Source organism: Diprion similis, chromosome 10 (genome assembly GCF_021155765.1).
Source record: "Diprion similis isolate iyDipSimi1 chromosome 10, iyDipSimi1.1, whole genome shotgun sequence".
Classification (NCBI taxonomy): domain Eukaryota; kingdom Metazoa; phylum Arthropoda; class Insecta; order Hymenoptera; family Diprionidae; genus Diprion; species Diprion similis.
In genome coordinates this window covers 11,213,755-11,232,529 of record NC_060114.1, presented here as the reverse complement: position 1 = coordinate 11,232,529, position 18,775 = coordinate 11,213,755, and the positions used below count along the sequence as shown (strand labels likewise).

General features: G+C 39.2%; 2 protein-coding genes across 2 annotated transcripts; both read right to left on the bottom strand.

Moving 5' to 3' along the window:
- Nucleotides 1-3,520: 3,520 nt before the first annotated feature.
- On the bottom strand, nucleotides 3,521-6,871 carry LOC124410947 (arrestin domain-containing protein 17-like). The gene is made up of 6 exons (XM_046889697.1): nucleotides 6,741-6,871; nucleotides 6,519-6,638; nucleotides 6,181-6,398; nucleotides 5,905-6,078; nucleotides 3,942-4,338; nucleotides 3,521-3,865 (listed from the first exon to the last, which is right to left on the bottom strand). The coding sequence occupies exons 1-6, from the start codon at nucleotides 6,850-6,852 to the stop codon at nucleotides 3,714-3,716; spliced, it is 1,173 nt and encodes a 390-aa protein (XP_046745653.1). The 5' UTR covers nucleotides 6,853-6,871; the 3' UTR covers nucleotides 3,521-3,713.
- Nucleotides 6,872-16,615: 9,744 nt separating this feature from the next.
- Nucleotides 16,616-18,170, bottom strand: LOC124411421. Its single transcript, XM_046890515.1, has 3 exons — nucleotides 18,062-18,170; nucleotides 17,871-17,947; nucleotides 16,616-16,900 (listed from the first exon to the last, which is right to left on the bottom strand). Exons 1-3 carry the CDS (start codon nucleotides 18,090-18,092, stop codon nucleotides 16,616-16,618), a joined length of 393 nt encoding a protein of 130 aa, XP_046746471.1. The 5' UTR covers nucleotides 18,093-18,170.
- Between the last annotated feature and the right edge of the window lie 605 nt (nucleotides 18,171-18,775).

The following is an 18,775-nucleotide window of genomic DNA, read 5'->3' as shown; positions in this document are numbered from 1 at the left end:
GGATATAAGAAGTGAGGATTCTCTTTTTCATTCGCAATCACAAATTTTTACCGCGTTAAATTGTTCAACATTTGAGTCGATGAGCGATCTAACTACGCAGGATGCTTCAAGGGTAGAAAATTACGTGACTGACATCAAGGTTTGTTTATGCAAATTGGGTTGAAGAAAAAAAAAATCAACGAAAGATTATTCACCGTCTAATCGCTTCACGACGGAGTAATAGTCGGGTTGAATATCCTAGTGAAACATTACGATACCCACATGTTGTTAAAACCGCTATAAACATTATTGTGATTAACAAACAGAGTTTCCTGTCGAGCGATGATCTCCCAACGAAGATCTAAAAACTACCTCATCCCTCACTCCGCGCACTTTTATACACTCCGTTTGTAACCTTCTATTTAAAGGACAAAACTGCACTACGTACAAGTTTTATTTTGCATTCCTCACGGAGTGAGAAGGAGGTAAAATAAACGTTGGAATGCACATCGCGTTGCCACGAGTTTCATCGGATATGCAATGTTTAGTTTATTCTGACGCATGATTACTTTCAAGCCTGTCTCAATTTTATTTTTCATTTTTCCATCCATCCTTCTTCCATCGTGGGGAAGGGATGACCCTCTTTTTCCCCGATCCTTTTTAACACAAGAGAAAAAATGCCTCTATTTACTCAAAGATCGCGTTACAGTCGCGGGAGGTTTCACCGAAAACCGTTGCCTTGGGGTGAGTGGAAAAGTTGGTTTATTTATAGTCTCATCAAAGCCGAATGATTGACTGTCAGATAAACGCCTGTGCATGTCGTTCCATATTAATATGGGGCTCTTGCGACCTCTCTTCCGTATTCCATATTGCTGAAACGTATATGTGCTTCTCGATGTTTAGTCTTCCAGTCCTGAAATACGTGCGCATTTCAGAATAACAACGCATTTCAAATATCGTCTACATCCGTCGGTGATTGGGACACTACGTGATACTGGCTAAAAGCAAATTTCCCGGTCAGGTTGTCAGCCATCGGGATGAGAACGGCTGTTTTTAGTCTAACAGACAAAAAAGAAAATAGCTTCAAGATCATCCCATAGTAGATTGCGTAACTAGTTTGCAAAATACATGATTCACATACCTGTTGGGCGTTCTATTTTTCCTAATTAGATTTTGCGCACCTAAATCAGTGCGCAAAATGGTACATTATCATTTCCACACCAGTGCGAAAAACCGAATTTTGCGCACTTGATCAGGACAAATAGTATCTGCAGTTCGGGAATTTGAAACGGAAAAGTCGTTAACAGTATCAAAAAAGTTATGAATTAATGCAGAGTAGCTTAAAGAGCCTTCTTAGTATCCATTTTGTGTGGGAAAAAGCGAATGGTGCGCTGGGGTAGCTCAGGCAAGTGGGAATATTTTTCTTCTGGCTTTTAATTAGTCTGGTCATTAATTAAACAGAGCTCTCCTTCGGGTTGCCGTTGCAGACTGCTTTTCTACACTTGAGGAATTTTAATTTTACCAACGTGTAAATACACATTGCCCAAACTTATTATACCACAACAGGTATACCAACCGCGTTTCCTCGTGCGCGAATATTACTTTCGTATTTTCTCGCTTCGGTTACGTACTTCGCTCATTGCGTTTACCTTTCGAACGTGACTACAAGAGCCTTACGCAAAGCTTATCGTTTTCTTTTCTTTTTTTTTACACACTTTCCATTTCCCAAACATTACAAGGGTCATATTCACTCTTGATTCCTGCATCAACGAATTTTCCCTTAACCTCTCAGATTTTATATCAAATTTTGGTACAAATAACACTCGGCATCAAATTTATATTTCATCGAAAAAATTTCGACTATTGAACATTGTTTTACTAAATTTCAACCAAATTTCAACGAAAACTGTATTTTTTCAAGCAGTGCTTCAGAGCACCAACACAATATTTTAAAAATTATCAGCTCAACTGGAAATTTGTTGTTGTATAGTTCGAGTAACACATCAAATTTATTTTCACTGAATTCAGATGATACTCAGCTAAGCTCAGAAATAATTCTGTAACTTATTCTCACTCCCTTATGATTCTTCACTGTCTACTATAAATATTGTCTACAATGGAATGTTTATTCAGACAGAAACTGTGAACAAAAATTGAACAAAAATCCTGTCACCATTGGCGATCCTGGCTTACAGTAACTCGTAGAAAAGAATTGGTATCGCATAATCACAGAAAAATAAGAAATTAGTAATTATTTATTTAACGAGTAATATAAAAATTGCGCAAGAAATACAATTTCCAAAAAAAAAAAAAAAAAAAAAAACATTAGGTTGGTTTTCACCCTCCGGATACCTAACTTAGGAAAGAAATATATTCTTAGCAGTACTCGTACGTCTAAGGCAGCATATCACCTGTCTAATGGCGAATTTGGTAGTAAAAAGGTGTGAAAACGCTCAAAACGCATATTCACATTGAAATTCGCGTAATAGATGAATAAAAGCAAAATACCTTATGTTTGTAAGATTCCCCCTTTCGGCATTAAAATATATAGCTATCATATTTATAAATTGGATATAAGGACGCATCTGCCGTTTCTGTATTTTTTCGTAAACATCGCAAAAACCTTCTCAATGTGAACATTTATTGATTCCGGGAAGAATTTATGAAATCTTATATTTCCTCGATAAATGACCGCAAATTAACCGTATAAAGTGGAATCTGCCAATTATTCTTTATCACAAAGGAAAAATTTTATTCATCAAAAAATAATATCAAACGTAACGGGACAAGGTACGCCATTAGTGAAGGTGATTATTTTTCGTATACCTAGTTCGTGATGAAAGGGTATAACCAACAGTACTTACGATCTTTTACCGTTGGCTGATCCATTTTTCAATTTCAACGATTTTGAATGTATCTTCGTGTTTTTCGCGTAAACAGGAAGGGGATTAAATTACGTCTTGTTACCCTTACGCGGGGTGGTAAAAGGTCGTGTAATAAATGGCGCACACGTCCTTATACCATTGGACATGCGATGTATCGCTTTAGAACGAGAAAGATCTTTTATATAAGAATAAAAAGATATCAGTAAGTAATGTATATTTATGTAGTCATTAAACTGTTAGTATATTAAACTTACTGACTTCAGATTTATGTTTGCAAAAAATCGATAATTCAGCAAAGTTGATTACCATTTGATGTGCCCCATGTGTAAGACGATCAAGTAAGTTGATTAATTTCTGTCGAAACTTCCTGTTTCAAGCAGTTTATTAACAGTCCGACGGAAAACTTAAACATCATTTAAAATCCATCACGTCTGAATCTAAACAGCGAGAAGCTAATAAGTTCAAAAATGAGAAGGTAAAGATAACCAAGCCGTTAGGTTATGTAAGGGCGAAAAACAACGTTACCACCTATAGAACACATTATTCCCGATAAAATTTGATTCTTTGTGATCTTCGATAAAAAATCATTAACAATCCTTCTACTCTGTGTATTTGATGATTCGTAAATAAATTCCAGTGAAGAATATCGAGGGGTTCGTTCTCAATTTTTCAGAGACAACTTCATCGAAGGAATGTCTTGGACATTCGATGGTACTTTGATTTTCTCTCTGTCCAGAGACCACAAGTAAGAGTTTCCAAAGTGAAATGCATCGGAAACCGTCCACGAGAAGTCTAACTTCTCGAACTCCAGTTCGACGAATGGAAATTATAATAATTGCTCAGAAATAACTATCCCACAGTTTGCGCTCTAGCGGTTTCAAATCTGTACACAGGATACAAAGGTAAAAATTCTCTGGTCTCTGCATTGCTGTTCGAATCTTCTCGCGGTCCTTCTCTATCGAGTCTTCCGTGTCTAATACTTTCTTCGTAGGACGGTGGAGCTGAAACAAGATGAACGATTGATCAGGGGTCACTTCGGTTGAAACTTACTCGGACTGATTAGACTTTTACACTCACGCAAATCGCCGTATTCCATCGATGGAGGAAAAATTACAGTGTAAGGTGGTGGTCGATTATCCGAGAATTGATTGCACAGTGGTGAGAGGCCAGGCACATCGCACAATGGCTGGTTACCAAAGATCGGCATCTCGTAGGCCACCAACGGAATGTTTCCTATTATAAGTTCGATTGGAAGCTTGAGACTTCGGTGACAGCCACTGACCTTGGCTTTTATGTCCAGCTGGTATCTCAGATCGATTATACTACAGAACTGGAGAAAAGAGGGTGGCAACGGTGGTACCTGAAAATTGAGGTGTACCTCTTTGTTGCCGATACCCTCTTCGACTGGGTACTCATTTTTGAAGACGAACACCTTCATGGGACTTGATTTCCTGATCGCGTGAAACACCACCTTCTGTAAGTATGGTATTTAAACAATCTTCAGTCACGGGAAACCAAATGCTTGTCCACAAGGAAGATTTGTCTTTAAAGGACGTTCCATGGACAACCATGACACTTCAACCGTAATCAAATGTAATAAAGCTCTAATAGACATCCAAATGTTCACTTGTTATACATCTAGCAAACTCTAGTAGCTATCCACATGGATCGTCATCGGAGATATCATGGATTTTGCGGGAAAGAAATTAATACCTTTAGTCGACATTATTTTCGTGACATCTAATCCTCTTTACGTACCACGAAAAATATTAGAAACTATCATGTGAACATTTTGTTTTGCTCCATATAAAAAGTCCAAGTCCTAGGCAATATAGACAGCCACTCAAGAAGGACCAAATATGTAGATACCGGATGAAATTCGGAGTGAACGAATGGACTGAATTGCTGTCGGTTTGTACAATTTGAAGCTCTCTTTTGGTGCATGGATATTCATAGACAAGAAATCGATATACATCACGCGCGTTAATCCGATAGTAGATATCGTGCATTTCTTTATATGTATATTAGAGATCCACTATGCATATGGATGTTTAAAAAAAGAGATAACTGCCAACTGTGTCATTTAAATATCAAGATAATATCAAAGTATTTTCTTTGAATAGGTCGAATAGGTACACCAACTTACATTAACTATCGCGTTGATAAGATTTTGATCGATTGATTAATAGCGTTGTTATCACGACGCCCGTTGTCTTGAAGTTGGAACTTTTTGCTAATTATTATTATGCACTTCACAATTCATCGTTACAAATAGTGAAATGATAACGGTCGGTAGGTGTAGTTATTAGTTCTTCATATTATCACAACGTCGTATCATGTTTCATTACTTCAACAAGTGACCGTCGAGAATACTTCATCAGAAAAACTTTACACTATCAAACGTTGTAAAACTTGTAATTACAACGAAAATATCAAGTGCAGGAATAAATCCCACATGTGACTGAAATTCATGAGAAATTACACAAGTTAACTATTTATTACTGGATGTATAATATACATTGAAAGCAAAATGTTCCGTTCAAGTAATTTTAAACACACATATTTTCAAATCTTACAGGTATATTCTTCACGAAATATAAAAAAAAAAAATCATCCAAAGTTACTCGAAGGTCAGGGAACGCTTTTTCATTTTTAGAAAGTATTTTTGATTGATTTTCAGACAAGAATACCAAATTACTATCAACTATCAATTGCTAGTACTCATTTCTGGTTACCAAAAACTAAAAATTCTTCTCATTCAAAGAGGTCGGATAAGATACCGATTCTTTCTGCAGATACTTTTTCGCGATCCTATTATGTTTCATAAATGCAGAATTTATTTTTCATCATTATCAACGTCAATTCCACACACGTAAAAATAATTTCTTTACTCAAGTGAAAAGGATTAACGATTATACACGGTTTATGTTGACACCAGTTCGAGATTCTATTCCACTTAAGTAATGACGAACGATTGTTTTGACGTGTCACGCGTTGCGATAACCCAGTATGCCAGATAAGGAAAGAAATTAAAACTAACCTGTTTCAAAGTAGCCTCCAAACTCTTGACCGGAACTTCAGATTCGTTGCTCAGTAATACTTTGATCGGTATTACCTGTCCAGGAACGAATCCTCGGACAGGAATGTTGACTGACATGTTCAGAGACTTCGGGTGTCCCCAAAATGTCTTGCTGTTCTGCTCTTCTACCGGCACCTGATTCGAGCCATGAAAAAAGAAAGAATTCAAATTATTTATCGGAATTGGAGTAACGTTCTAACTCAAAGCTTTTCCAGTTAATCCTTTATCCCTGCTCACCGCTGCGAGGGAACATCGATTCAGGTCAAATATCGACACAATTGTCAGTGGCTGTTTTGCGACGTAGTCGTTCTTCAAAGGGCGGTCGATTATGGCTTTGACGGAGTAGCTGATGCGTCCAAAGTGTCCCTCGAAGCTAGAGGGGAGATCTGCCGGCAGTTGGCAGTTGAATCCAAAGACATGTCTACCTTCCGTTAGCTCGTACTCATCTGTCTCATCTGCACGAGCCAAGAATTTTTTCGTATCTCAAGATCCGGAGTCTTGATGTGGAGTTGATTATTTTCAGATGACGGAAAGTTTTTGATTTTTTTTTTCCATTTGTTTTTTACGGTACTTACTTCCGCAAACTAGTTGATATTGCATCAAGTATATTTCTAGGTTCGAATGCGACACCATTGTTGTACCCCAACCTTCGTTCCAGTGTACAGATCCTTTGCCAAAGTATTTCAAGTATAGTCCTGAAAGCGAAATCAAGAAAGGAAGAGAGCTCACATGATGTTTGCGAAATAATTTTACACGTAAGTAATTTAAAAATGTTTATTTTTCTAATTTTACGCAACCTTTTATCTTCTTCGGTTTTTTCAGTTCGACTATTAGCTTTCCCGTTATCGTTTGTCCCGCATAATACACGGGACTGTTGAAAACAATTTCGAAATGGTCCTTAAACCCCATTACGTTTAGTACAGCTGAGCACCTACAGTTTTGGATACTGAGACTTATATCTTGATATTGCCAACATTTATATCAGCCGTGAGGGAGATAAGTGCAGATAACTTATCTTATAAGAGATCTATACCTAACTGAAATCATCAAGTGACGAATGGCTAACAGCTGATACGATAGAGAAATTCGTATCTTATGCAAAGTTTTGATAAATTCAATGATAAAATAAATTTTTGATATTTGAAAAAAGTTTCCATGGGCTAAAAAAATCTGGCCAAGTATATAACTAGTTTTTTGATCGAAATCAGTTCAATTAATCATTATAATAAATGGTGTGAAATTAGCAACAGAAGAAATAGTCAAGAACTTGCGATGTGTCGATTACTCTCAAGTATAGCTACGGGGATAAATTTTTATCCCAGAAGAGAATTGCGGGGTCAGCAAATTCGACGAAAGTTGGAGAGGTCGATGGAGAAGCGTGGTTCAGTGATGGGGTCGTGAAGAGCCCCGCCATTTACAGCGTTAATCACAAGCCTATAGGTATGGCAGAACGCGGATAAGAAGGGTTCTGAGAGACATTTCACACTATTCTAGATTCCAGGCTTGGGATCCGGGCCCACTAGATTCTAGATCTTAGATTGGGGATTCGGTCTTCGGAAAGAGAGAAGAGAGTGAGACAGAGGTAGATGGATAAATGCACCCTACCTACGATAATATTATCCTCTCTCCTCCTGACATTCCACGACCAACTTTATCCTTTGGAATCCTTTAATGGGAATTCTAGGATCTCTATAGCTACCCCTTATGGATATATACTCATACCTATACGTCTGTATACGTCTCCACATCAGCGCGTGATCCTACAGGTGCTCATTTCCTGAGAAAAGCGAGACGAGGAAGAACGAAATAATTTTAACTCGGTCAAGCTTCTTAGTTAGTGGAGAAGTAATGCGAAGTAAGAAAAAAAGAAGGGAATAAAGTTCGATCCGGAGTACTGGAAAATGAATTACGTATGACGGTAAGTAAGTGAGGTAATTCCTGCTTCTGCTGAACCCTCATAGCCCAGTTTCTTCAAAGTTATCGTAAGTTGTCGGCCATCTTTCGACTCGGGCATAGTTTCATTCGAATTTACTTATTCTTTGGACGTAGTTCACTGGAAGTGTTGCGTCTCTCACTTACGAGGTCAGAAAAGACGATGATACGCTGACGAGAATTCCCTGGTTTGGGTATCTGGTGAAAAGAGGGAGAGAAGAAAAAGAAGAGAAAGTATAAAACAAAAAAGAGAGAAAGAACCATTCCGAAAGACGGAAAGGCTCGGGCTTCATTTCCCCTCTATTGCACGGAATGAATTCCGCGAGCAAATTGTTCGAAGGTAGATTCCAGGGAACCTGGAAAAGGAGGGGGACCCCGGGGTTGAGAAATGACGGAAGAAGGACCGAAGGACTTTAGCCAGACATTCAGCCAACTTCTGATTTCATCGCGAGCAAGGATCTGTCGAACTGGAAGACCGGAGATTGTCACACAAATGAATTTGAAGTATTGCCATTCTGCATTTCAATTTCTCTCCGGTTGCCACTTTTTGGCATATCTTATACCCGAACCCACGTCCTCGCTCTATCCTTACCTGCAGCTGGTTTTTACTCTCGTCTACGTGACTTGCTTTCATTCGTGTTCAATTGACAGACGAAAATCAGAGACCCGGTCCTTCCAACTTTATCGATCATTCTTTTCACCGGTACACATGTACGTGTATTTTTTCGCGGAAAAATGTAAAGATTGATGGGAAGATTTTCACCGTTTTTTTTTTTTTTTTTTTGGAAACGAATTTTTCACCGAGTTTAACTAAACGCAATAAACCCTGCGAGATTTATGTAGGTAGCAAAATACAATTGCGTTTCATTTCTGCGACAGTTTTTACCATCCAAGGATTACACATTTAGTGACTTTCAGAAGTTTCTACAAGTCAGAGAACTCCACTCAGAAATATCTCAATCAAAAGTTCAAAATGTCTGCTTGGAGTGAAAGACTGTTGAATACGCTCGCTGATTATGGCGTACGCTTTCCTCGACTAATCCTGACTCTCAAATCTGCTGTGATTCAATTTGAATGTCCGTAATATCTCTTCACCGTAAGTCTCTAATTCACTCGAACATTCTTACTTTGACCATGCTCGATTTTTAAAGACAGAGTTTGCAGCATCCACTTCGCTGGTTCGAAAGATCGCATTTACAACCTAGTAATCCATACCGCACTAAAATAATTCGCGAGGCTGTAGCCACCGGCTTCCGAAGTTATCAGGGAGGGGTAAAGTTGGTGTTCTTCAAGCGTTGACCACATCAATAGCATACCGCCTGGCTTTTTGATCCCAAGTATCGTCAGACCCAAACTAAACCTTTGCTGACCTCAGCCTGAAGTGTTTGCAAAATTCTTGAAAACGAAGGGCGAAGCATTGCCCTGAAGCAGGCACAAAGGTCGTGAGAAAAATATACATACAAGGGCATAATTGTTTCGTATGCTTTGATGTAGGCAACGAGACCCGAGGAAAGATGTTATTCAATCAAGCGGAGCGAATTTCTTAAAAAGCGATCTCACTCTTTGTGATCAAACCGAGGGTTACAAACCCGGCACGATAATGCCCGCGTTAAAAATCCAAGTCAAGAGACCGGTGCTTGGATCTTTGATCCAAGCAGTTGTACTTGATATCTTAAGAACAAAGAACGCCTTCCTCCACTGACTAAAATCCTCTCAACGAGCACCTTGAAACGTGACAACTTGATGGGCAGGACCTTAAGTCCTTCTGGAGTTCCAGAGTAGGTATTGGAGAGACGTGCTTTATGCTCAGGTTGAAGTCGGAAGTGCGTGACTGAAGGTGTTAACACGTCCCTTCACCACTTCCGCTGGTTACTATGCGGAGTTTTTGGAGTCTTTCGCGATTGGCTCGAAATGGATACTCAAATTTTTTGCCTCCTTCTGCAATTCGATTCGAAAAAATGTTGAAGAAGGTGTAATCATGACCTTTGTCTAATCCATTGGAGTAACTGACATTCAAGATGAGGTAAAAATTTTCCTTAGATGGATTGGAATTCCTTGAAATGTTTCTGCGTTTGTAAGAAAACACCCCGTTCAATTACGGGGCACAAAGGGTAGAGTCGTTCGTTCGTTGGCTGCTGTTCTTTGTCTGTCCTTCTGTTTGTCCGTCCATCAGTCGGGTGTCTGGTTGTTTGTTGTTCGGAAGGGCGTCTGCTGGCAGGGATCAGCATTGTCTCTACAGATTGGGTATTTCGTGGATTAAGCAAACTAAAACTTCCTTTTCAAACGTTTGATTGGATCTTGGTCCTAATAACTTAATGGCGTCCCGGAGATAAGCCTCTCAGCTTTTACCCGGGCGTTTTGAAACGTTAGAATTTTGTTCAATTACAAGATGTGTGTATTGCCCGCGGATCCGAAATACGCGTTGATCGCTGGCCCGGGACGAAAGTTTCGCGAACAGTTCGCTGTTCGTTGGTACACAGAAATAAATAAAGCTTCCTGGAAGCTGGAAGCTGAAAATCAATTACACTCGAGTGCTTCGAACCAACGCAGCGAGGGTTTTCTCCCGCCTCCAGCCCCGGTATTCGATGGAGAAATAGCCCTTAATTAAACCCTCAGTTTCGCGGATCAAACGTCCTGACGTGAACCTTCAGCCGTCGTGACGAGCTCGATCAATTTCGGGCATGGTTCGGGAAGCGGTACAAGTCGACGAACGCCCTCATATCCCATAGATTGGCTTAAGCAGTAGCAAATGCTCTATTTTGCTTCACAGAATACCGCCTTGATCCAAGAATTCTACGAACTTCCACAAGAACTCTTAGGAATAATAAGGAACGTTTCGAGCATTGTCTGATATGAAGGAAAGAGATGATATTTCAAAAAATTTCAAATGTTGTCAAAAATTGTAAAAAGAGCTTTCGTAATACTGCAAGACGTTTCGTTTATCGATTCTTAGCAATTGTTCAGATATGCTTCTTCGTTATTTCATAGAGAATAGTTTGGAATTATAGAACTTGTCACATGGAACACCCCATGGGATCCACAGCTTCGTAAAACATCCATATGCATAGTGGATCTCTATTAGATATATAGAGCTCTATTACTCTTGATTACGGTTGCAACGGATGTTTAACAGAGGTATTGCATAAACGTCATGGTTGTCCATGGAACCTCCGTTAGAGGTAGTTGTTCGATATGGGTTCAGACTTTGACGATGATTATTTTTGCTTGAAAGAATCATGGAAAAAATTTAAGAATTTCAATTAATGCACATTTCTTATGTTCATCAGTCACAATGATCCAAGTTTTTCAGAACAATAACGAAACTTGTTTTCGGACGAAAAGTTTCTCTTCTTAAAATTTATTTCGAAATAAATAAAAAGACCAATCATACGTCACCAAAATTTCTTGAGTGTCTCTTGAATGCTTGAATCGGAGTCCGCGTGTTTCCCAAACGCGTTCGATTTGCGGAATTGAATTCGAGGTGTTTGTTCCTTCTCATCTGTAATACAACGCGCGGATTGCAGAAGACAATACAAGGCAATACAAATAGTTGATGCAGGGGGCGGCGATGAGGAGACCGAAATCCGAGGTCCGGACGATCAGAAGGTGGAGGCACTCAGCCCACAAACGCCCGTGCAATAAAAGTGAAACCACCTGCCCTGACTGGCTGGTAGCTAGCCAGCCACCTTTTATACCCTTAGAACTCTTTTACTGCCGTATTTTATGCGGCTGCCGAAAACGGCACGGAGGGGTTTACGCTGTACCGAGTTCTGAAGTGGCTACAACTTTTGCTCCAAGTAGACTCAGCTCGAAATACGGATCCAGATGAAGAGTAGGAGAAAAGAAAAGGACAGAGAGTGAGAAAGAGGGAGAATTGAAGACGTAGCGAAACTGCGGGGGACGAAAATTAGCTCGTCTCTCTTACTCTATTTATCATAAGTTTGCAGCCCGCGTGTTTAATTATGTTTAAATTATTTCACCCCGCCTCTCCTCATTCGCTAATTTATTTTCTTCCTTTTTTTCTGCTTTTCTTTGGTTTACTTTCGTCACACCCCTCTGCACCCTTTTTCGCGGGGCATTTTTATTCAAGTTTTGTTAATTACTTATCCGCTGGTGTACACGTGACCAACCCGGTGACGTAATGAATATATTCCATCACACCCCGTCTTTGTAAAGTTCTGTATGTTTCCACGAGGCTGAACGACTAACTAAACTGTGAACTATTATATGGTACCTCGTCGTTATTGTTCTTAGGGGACATCCCGTCCCAGAACTTAATAAAGCTTCTATTCTATTCTGTTCTGTTCTATAGCACTGTTTTCCACCGAGGGAATCTCCGCTAAGTTGCTACGTGCATTGTGCGCGGAATGAGGCGCAGACAACTGTCACAAGTTAAGGTGTCTCCGAAACAATTCGAAGCATTGGATCCAAACAGACGTAATGCGGATACAATCGTTTACCATTTTGTCAACGAAATAGGATTTCAAAGTTCCAAGGGAAACCATGTCTTGAACTTGAGGATAAGAGTCAGAAGTTAGAAAAAATATTTGAATAATCTCTAACAACAATTATACCGTTACAAAGGGTGAAATCACCGGTTTTACTTCATTTTCAAATGATCTAGTAGTCTTCACAGAAAAAAGACACGTAAGACTTCTTATGTCATAAAATGAATAAAGGTTGCTGTGTCAGCCAATATTATTGTAAAAACAGTCTTGTTTCGGACGTTAAACTGGAAACTCTTACTCACATTAAAAGTATTTTCTCTCGACACTAAGGTGCAATGCTTAACTTAAACTTGAGACGAGCTTAGGTAAGCACAAAATGCACTCACCTACATATCTTTGTGACTGATGTTTTTCGGCGATCGGTCTGAAGCCCCGGGCTAGACTGACGACAGAAATCCAGCAAATGTCAGCTAAATTAGAGGCATTAACTTGTGCCGTGAGCGTGTGCATTGAATTAGGGCTAAGTTGTAGGCTAAGCAAATCAATGTGTGTTTTCAATAGAATTACTAGAACAAACCTTGTTTGTTGGAAGAGAATTGATCGTATTTGATTTCGTTTATAGATTCTTCTGAACCATCTTAAGAATCACTTTTCCACGTATCTGGACTTGGAAAAATATTTGTTCTATTTTTGTAGAAAAATAAAATTATATAACAGTTATTATAATAACAAATGCATCTCGAAATAAAATTTCATCCGACGATCTTATTATTCATTTTTTTGGTGTACTAAGCATACTTTTGGAATCTCTCTTACATGTTTCTATTCATAATTAACAAAAGGATTTGAGATTGATTTCACTAATTGTCAAATAAAAAAATTAAAATTGTGTATCCGTTGCGTGTGAATAAACCTTTCACCAAAAGCTCCCATATTCGTGGGACTTAATTTTTTTCTTTCTAAAAACATTGGTTTTACACGAAAAAATTTTCCGATCCGTTTATTTTCTCTTTTATAATATTTTCGTACGTTTTTGCCCCGATGAACTGGAATTAGGTCTTGAGCGTACGGAGTTTTCGGTGAAGTACAGTGTGTTGATTTCAGCCTAAATATTCGAGACGTTTGATCTTTTCAGGGGGTGGAATCTGTCAGTAACAGCCTCCGCAGCCTCCGGTTTTACCGCTGCAACAATTCAGCCCATTGTGTCGTCTCGTGTTTCGTGGAAAAGAGCAGCTTCCTCCTCCACTGCCGGCGCAACTGGTCCACTGGCCGCAATTCTGTCCTCCGCAGGACCCGCAGGGGGGTAAAGGATTGCTGCAGCTCCTGCATCTGCACCTGCAGGAGGATATTCCAAGGACCAGAGAATCGTCAGAGTTAAAATTCATCCCTGAAAAAACTTCCCTGCACATTTTACCACATTCTATCTCATCGCAATCGTAGATTTGCGCAGTTCGTGAGCAAAATAGGTGATTCCTGGACGTGTTGCGCATACTGTTTGTCCTAAATGAATGCTTGAAATTCGATTTTACGTATCCAATTCCAGAACTAGTGTGGGAATTGAATTGGAAAATTTTTTCTCGCAGTGTAATTATATGTTTCGATTTAATTCCCGCACTAGTGTAGGAATGTACAATTTTTTGTACTTGGTTAGGAAAAGATTTTTTTCCTCGTGTAGCTCTAAACTTTGTGTTGAAGTATACAAATTGCTAAAATAAAGAGACGAGTACTTTCTTAGAGCAGTTTGAGGTTAGTTTTACGGTATTTTTTAGAGTCCTCGTAAGAATAAATGTGGATCCTCATCAGACCTCCAACGTTTCATATTGTATGCACGTAACGTAAGAAAGAAGTCTTTTACTCATAAATGAATTACCTCATGCAAATGCGGCGTGTTTGAGTTACAAAATATGTTACTTCAATTTCACGAAGCATTTATTTGCTGAAATTGGTAGACCTTCCAGAGATCTTGTAAACAGGTACATTGCTAGTCAAGGATCCTTAATTTAATGCAAACATCGTAAACGAGAATTTAAAAAAAATTTATGGTGCTTTGCAAGCTTGTAATTTTCTTAAAAATTATAAAATTCAATCGATACCGCTCATTTTTCACGAGTGAGAAAAAACCAAAAACCAATCCCTACCTGCAGGGTGCACCGTGCGATTGATTCCCACCGCAGCATCCCGACGAACTTGGTTTGGCGACGTTGCCTGTGGTGCGAGTGTTGCAAGCAGCACCACCGCATCTCCCACAGGGACAAGAAGCCAAATTTCCACCTCTTCCCCTTCGGCTGCCACACCCACCCCTCATTCTCATCTCGTCTTCATCCTCGAAGGACGATGGTAACTCGGCCTCGAGATCCTCCGACGAATCACATCCGCAGGAATCAAAAGCCAAACCTGTGTTTTCGAGGAGAGGATCCTGCTGATCCTGTTTCATGTCCTCTGCACCCTCTGCCGAACATGATGGGGTTGATACGAAAGCGTCGTCTTGGCTATGTCCACCCTTTAACCGCTGAGTCCAGTTTTCGAAGCCACAGAGAGATGATCTTTCACCGCAGCGATCTAAATCGACAACGAGTCAAATTGCGTATCATTTTTTCATTCATTGTTGTTATTATTATTATTTTAACATCAACTCTCAGGGTGGATGTAATTGGGAAGGGAGAGTTCGGCCGCTTTCCGTGTGCGGCCTCGTCCAGTTTTCTTTGTTCTTGTTCTCTCGGTGGTATAATTGACAATTAACCGTATTGGAAAACGGTTTGAAGAAGCACGATGGGATATAGCTAGACTCGGTACACAACGGCAGGACACGCTTTCAAACACCCTCCGAATGATATTGATATGAAATAATGAGAGCTTTCGTTGAAGAAATATTGCACGATAAATCGTGGGTAATGAATTATTAAACAATTATGAACTGTGTATAAATAATTTTAATTGATTCAGTCGGAAATATAACCTATCATGATGTACAGATTAAATTATGGAATGATGAATTTTTCGCAGTTGTATGAATTATTAACGTCAAATCGTTCGTCGCGAAAATGGACGAAGATCTTTGAACCCAATCCATCACGCCTAGTATCATGCCAAATAAACGTAATTCTTTACACTTTGTTATTTATTTCTCAATATTGACAATTTATCGTTGTTACGGTGTGATTTTATTCAGCTGCAGGGTTATTTGACGCTGTGCAAAAAAATGTAAAAATTTTCGAGGTGAACTTTATTGAACCAGTGAACAGAACATGTTAACAAATTGAAGTTGTCTTTGCAGTCATTTTTGATTAAGAATCCATTTCTTATCTAACACAGTTGGTGCAAGAAAAATCAGATAGAAATCTGACATATTTTGATTAACTGCAAGCTTCTATATAAATTAATCTCCGTCTCGATCTATCATGGGGTCATTGATTGTATTGCTTTTCTTCATCATTGAATCCCATTTTAACAAAACACCGTGTACACTCAAGGAAAAGAAAAATCACGTGACGGTGATTTTCTTGGTTCAGTTTACGATTGGCTCAATCTGGACCTTGGCCAAAGCTGCAGAATACCCGACGAAGCGGCTCGTAATTTATTTGCAAATAGCACGCGTTAATTTACGGACAAACTGTACGTACCATTTGTGCCTGGTTTCAGCACGGATCGATCAGCATTGCATCTTCCACTGCCTGAATAACGAGTCAATTATATTCCGCCACTCACTTGTTAACAAGGTATTGCAGCAGCGAAATTGTTGTATTTGAATAGAAGTGAAAAAATCTCCTCGGTGTGTGTGTTTGGGGAAAAAGAGGTCGTGAAAGGATCGGAAAATGAGAGTAGAGTAAAAATGGCGGAAAATGTTCACCTCGAGAGTGTATAGCGAGAGAAAACCATTAATTAGCGTCTGAAAAATGCACAGCACTGGCAGCTGCGGTGTGTAATATTTGTAGCCAAACTACGGCATGTGAATTCATTAAATCAGGAGGTACACACGTGGGTGTGTACGTGCCTGATTGCAATTAAAAGTTCTTGCTTTGATCACGTATGTGATTTCCACACTGTATTCAACGCGTAGTTCACGGTGTTGGTAAGTTAGTCAGATGCATTTACCGTCGCTTTGAATTTTTGGAAGAGTCGTATTGACCGACACTCTTACAGTCTGAAGTGAAGTACATATGAATATTCACATTCGTATGTAACTTTTTTTTTTTTTTTTTTGCCTCCTAGAGAGAAGCCTGAGTTAACGTTTAGGAGCTTTACCGAAATCATTAGTTCATTGGTTGATGATATTTTGGTTACTTCCGTTTTTCTCATTTCAAAAATGAGTCCTTGGAAGACAAAAATATCAGCATGACTGAATCTGTGTATAATTTGATCCGTCGATCAGAATTTACTCGCACGAAACTCGCCCGCAATTGATTTGAAGAGTTTCTACTATGCATCACCTTCAGATGAGTCGTATCTCGAAGAGCTTTTTTCCGGTTGCGTGTCTCGTGGATCGTGGACTTGGGGTCGACCGCAACAATTTGTACATCGTTTTTGATTGGCTTTTGCATTTCGTGAATTCCAATCTCCGGGGGTGCGATGACTTTGATCTGAATAATTTAACGCCACGTAAGAAGCTGATTTTATAGTATCGTTTGATTGAGTATATTATATAATACAAGCAATCTATACATATAAATCATCTTGGTTCGTGGCTTTGTGGGTTAATTAGATTGTAACTCGAATTTTCCGTGAACCCGAACCACCGACTCTTGCTATAATGACATTCTTTTTATCCGCATAAAAAAAAAAATATCGTCATGCAGGATGATGGAGAAATACATGAATATCAATTTTCATTCCTCTCATATGAAATCATGAACAGCACATCGAGTCGGAAATTTTTCATCTCGAAATTGATTTTCAAGACAATTTTTCCACTATTTGAATGCTCAGGAATATAACAGAAAAAAAAATCTAGAACACAGAACGATCAACAGCTGAGAAAATACGAAAAAAATACAAATAAATTTTTTTTTCTCTTGGCTACGTCGTTTAATCCGCTGTTCCCAAGGGTTTCAGACTATTTCCAAATGTTTTCTCCGGCAAAATTACGTCAATAAATTCGTTCCAGCAATTTTCAAAATTGGCCAAAATTTTGATTAAACAATTTTAACTTCAACTTTTCAAAAGTTTAACTTTTCTTGCTTGCTATTTTTCGAGTCAACAAATATTCAGTTTCAGAATCGATTTCTATTACCCGTTTCACAATTCTTAGACCCTTTGTAATTTGAAAAAGACATTTCGGACATTGTACGATGATTATTTAACAATATGCAACAATATTCTTCTGTTTTTCTACAGTAACTTTTTACGCACTGCTGGTGGTGATTCAAGTGACGATTAAGCCAGAGGCTTTTTGTTCTTCAAGAAAATTATTACCACAACTATGACTGCTGTACCTAATTATTTTTCACCATGATCTTACATAGATACGAATAATCATAATCGATCATCGAGGTGGCTGATCACGATTCCGTAGTTTGCAATCTGTTATCGTGCAATAATTGATAACTTTACCGTTGTCATTATCAGGCGTTTGGCAAGGGTGACGAGCTGGCGGTGACAAGTGACATTCGTGCACTGTGTTCGGTTGCCTTAAGTGGAATAAATGAATTTTCCATTAACATCTCAACTAAGCAAGCAACAATCAAGGAACCTACTTCATTTCTAATTCTAATTCATAATACGCATTTGACCATGTTAATCACCTCGAATGACGACATTCGTGCAAATGACCATTTCCAGTGACGTGTGTTTTTCGCGAGACCTCCACGTGTCTTACATCCCGGTCATGTGGATGAGAGTGTTGAAGACAAGCGTCACGAGAACGTGGTAAACGGTGCCTCGAGTGTTCGTCATGGAAATGTGAACGACGATGATGCGGATGCTCACACCGAAGATGTCGATCATGATGTTGCAGATGCCTGCTCTGAGGGCATGGGTGATAGTGCTCCACTCGTCTGCTAGTCCCGCTTGAATGATGAGGTTTTTTGGATTCGTATTGTCGTGTGTACAGATTTCCTTGCCGAATCAATCTCTGACGGTACGGTGAAGGTTCTCGGCCGTGATACTGATCGTTGAGTCGCATCTGCCTGAGGAACGAGGAAAAAGAACGAAAATAGGTGGTAACGAATGGAGTTAGAAAACGAAATAAGAATAGTCAAAGTTATGTCAAGATCTCTCTCTCTTATCGTGAAACGGAGCTTATACTCGCTGGTTGACTTTCAACATTAGGGGTTCAGAATTTAGTGCTTTCAAATCCTGCACAAGATCTTTCTTATCAGAAATGGATCGTATAAAATCTGAACAATGGAGAATATATTGAGCATGAAATTTTGATAGCTTAACGATACTAGAAGAAGAATGGCTGCAGGATCGATATAACATGCATATGGATAGGTACTCACGCTAGGGTTTCTCTT

Excerpts from the sequence above, each read along its gene's own strand:
- LOC124410947 (XM_046889697.1), bottom strand. The coding sequence starts at position 6,852 with ATGGGGTTTAAGGACCATTTCGAAATTGTTTTCAACAGTCCCGTGTAT. Across the intron at positions 6,079-6,180 it reads ATCGATGTTCCCTCGCAGCG|GTGCCGGTAGAAGAGCAGAA; the intron begins GTGAGCAGGGAT and ends GGCTCGAATCAG. Across the intron at positions 3,866-3,941 it reads GATGGAATACGGCGATTTGC|CTCCACCGTCCTACGAAGAA; the intron begins GTGAGTGTAAAA and ends ATCTTGTTTCAG.
- LOC124411421 (XM_046890515.1), bottom strand. The coding sequence starts at position 18,092 with ATGGTCATTTGCACGAATGTCGTCATTCGAG. Across the intron at positions 17,948-18,061 it reads CACGAATGTCGTCATTCGAG|GCAACCGAACACAGTGCACG; the intron begins GTGATTAACATG and ends ATTCCACTTAAG. Across the intron at positions 16,901-17,870 it reads AACGCCTGATAATGACAACG|ATCAAAGTCATCGCACCCCC; the intron begins GTAAAGTTATCA and ends TAAATTATTCAG.